Source organism: Agelaius phoeniceus, chromosome 37 (genome assembly GCF_051311805.1).
Source record: "Agelaius phoeniceus isolate bAgePho1 chromosome 37, bAgePho1.hap1, whole genome shotgun sequence".
Taxonomy (NCBI): domain Eukaryota; kingdom Metazoa; phylum Chordata; class Aves; order Passeriformes; family Icteridae; genus Agelaius; species Agelaius phoeniceus.
This window is the reverse complement of record NC_135302.1, coordinates 55,043-57,233: the sequence shown is the minus strand read 5'-3', so window position 1 is coordinate 57,233 and position 2,191 is coordinate 55,043. Positions and strand designations below refer to the sequence as shown.

Here is a 2,191-nt window from a genome sequence, read left to right as displayed (position 1 = left end):
AGGGTCCCAGTTCGGGGCCGGAGCTCGAAATTTGGGGAAAAACCGGAAAATTTTGGTTAAAAACGGCGAAATTTGAGGGGCGAGGTCGGGGCTGAAGCCCCAGCCCTGAATTTTCACCGTTTTGGACCCAAAATCTCCGGGTTTGGTCCCAAATCTGCGCCAGAGCCGAAATCTGTAATTAACCGCAATTAAATCATTAATTAAGTGGATAGCTGCTAATTAACAGCTCATTAACGACACCCAAAAATCCAAATTTTCACCGTTTTTGCCCCAAAATCTCCGGGTTTGGCCCCAAATCTGCGCCAGAGCCGAAATCTGTAATTAACCGCAATTAACTCATTAATTAATTGGATACCTGACACCTATTAATTATCCTAATTAAACCATCCTAATTAAACCACCCTGAACGACCCAATTAAGAACTGACAAACATTAATTATCCTAATTAAACCATCCTAATTAAACAATCCTAAAGTATCCCATTAAGAACTGAAACCTATTAATTACCCTAATTTAATGATCCTAATGTATCCAATTAAGAACTGACACCTATTAATTATCCTAATTAAACCACTCTGAACGATCCAATTAAGAACTGACACCCATTAATTATCCCAATTAAACCATCCTAATTAAACGATCTTAAAGTATCCAATTAAGAACGGACACCTATTAATTATCCTAAATAAACCACGCTAATTAAACGATCTTAAAGTGTCCCATTAAGAACTGACACTTATTAATTATCCCAATTAAATGATCTTAAAGTATCCAATTAAGAACTGACACCCATTAATTATCCCAATTAAACCATCCTAATTAAACCATCCTGAACGACCTGATTAAGAAATGACACCTATTAATTATCCCAATTAAACCATCCTAATTAAACCATCCTGAGCGATGCAATTAAGAACTGACACCTATTAATTATCTCAATTAAACCATCCTAATTAAACGATCTTAAAGTATCCAATTAAGAACTGACACCTATTAATTATCTCAATTTAACCATCCTAATTAAATGATCCTGAATGATCTAATTAAGAACTGACACCTGTTAATCATCCTAATTAAACAATCCTAATTAAACTGTCCTAAAGTATCCAATTAAGAACGCACACCTATTAATTATCCTAATTAAACCATTCTGAACGATCCAATTAAGAACTGACACCTATTAATTATCTCAATTAAACCATCCTAATTAAACGATCCTGAATGATCCAATTAAGAACTGGCACCTGTTGACAATCCTAATTAAATGAACCCAATTAAACCATCCTAATTAAATTATCCTACAGTATCCAATTAAGAAGTGACACCTATTAATTATCCCAATTAAACCATCCTAATTAAACCGTCCTGAACGATCCAATCAAGAACGTGAGAAACGCTGAATTCTCGGGTTTTTTTTACAATTTTCAAAATTTTTATTAACGACGAAACGGTCGTGAAAACAGCAACGTAATTAAAGTAATTAAGGTAATTAAAATTTGGGATGAGATGAAGGTGGTGAAAAACAAAGAGCTGTGGAAGCTCCATGGACGCTTCAATGGGCGAAATAAACCCGGGAGGCGCCGCCCCTGGGCGTGGCCTTAAAGTGGGCGTGGCCAGATCCAAAGTGGGCGTGGTCACGGGAGGAAGAGGATGGGGAACCCCAAGGGTCCCAGTTTGGGGCCCAGGGTCAGGGTTTGGGTCCAGGGCTGAGCTTTGGCCGTGCCCATCTCCCCTTGTTCCCTTTGGGGCTGCGGGCGGCCGTGACCCTGCTGGAGCCCGGGGGCACCTCCAGCCCCCCGGGGGCTCCCTGCGCCTCCTCTGCCGAGGCTCCGGGTTCAGTTTTGGGAGTTTTGGGATGTTCTGGATGCGCCAGAGGCCCGGGCAGGCTCTGGAATACGTCGCCAGTATCAGCAGCAGTGGTCGTTACACCTACTACGCGTCCTCGGTCAAGGGCCGGTTCACGATCTCCAGGGACAACGGGCAGAGCTCGGTGACGCTGACCATGAACAGCCTCAAGGACGAGGATTCTGGCTCCTATTTCTGTGTCAAATCTGCTGATGCTGGTGGTGCTTATTATGCTGGATATATTGATGGCGCCGGCCATGACCCCATTCCCAGCCAGCATCACCATCAGCACCGTCACCGTCTGCATCCCTGGCACAGGAACAGGACCCGGAATCCTCGTCCTTGA

At 42.7% G+C, this 2,191-nt stretch overlaps 1 gene segment (V, D, J or C); it reads left to right on the top strand.

Moving 5' to 3' along the window:
• The first annotated feature begins 1,555 nt into the window (after nt 1–1,555).
• Nucleotides 1,556–2,191, top strand: LOC129134355 (Ig heavy chain V region 6.96-like). The segment is given in 2 exon segments: nt 1,556–1,624; nt 1,686–2,191. Coding segments are annotated over 2 exon segments (575 nt in total).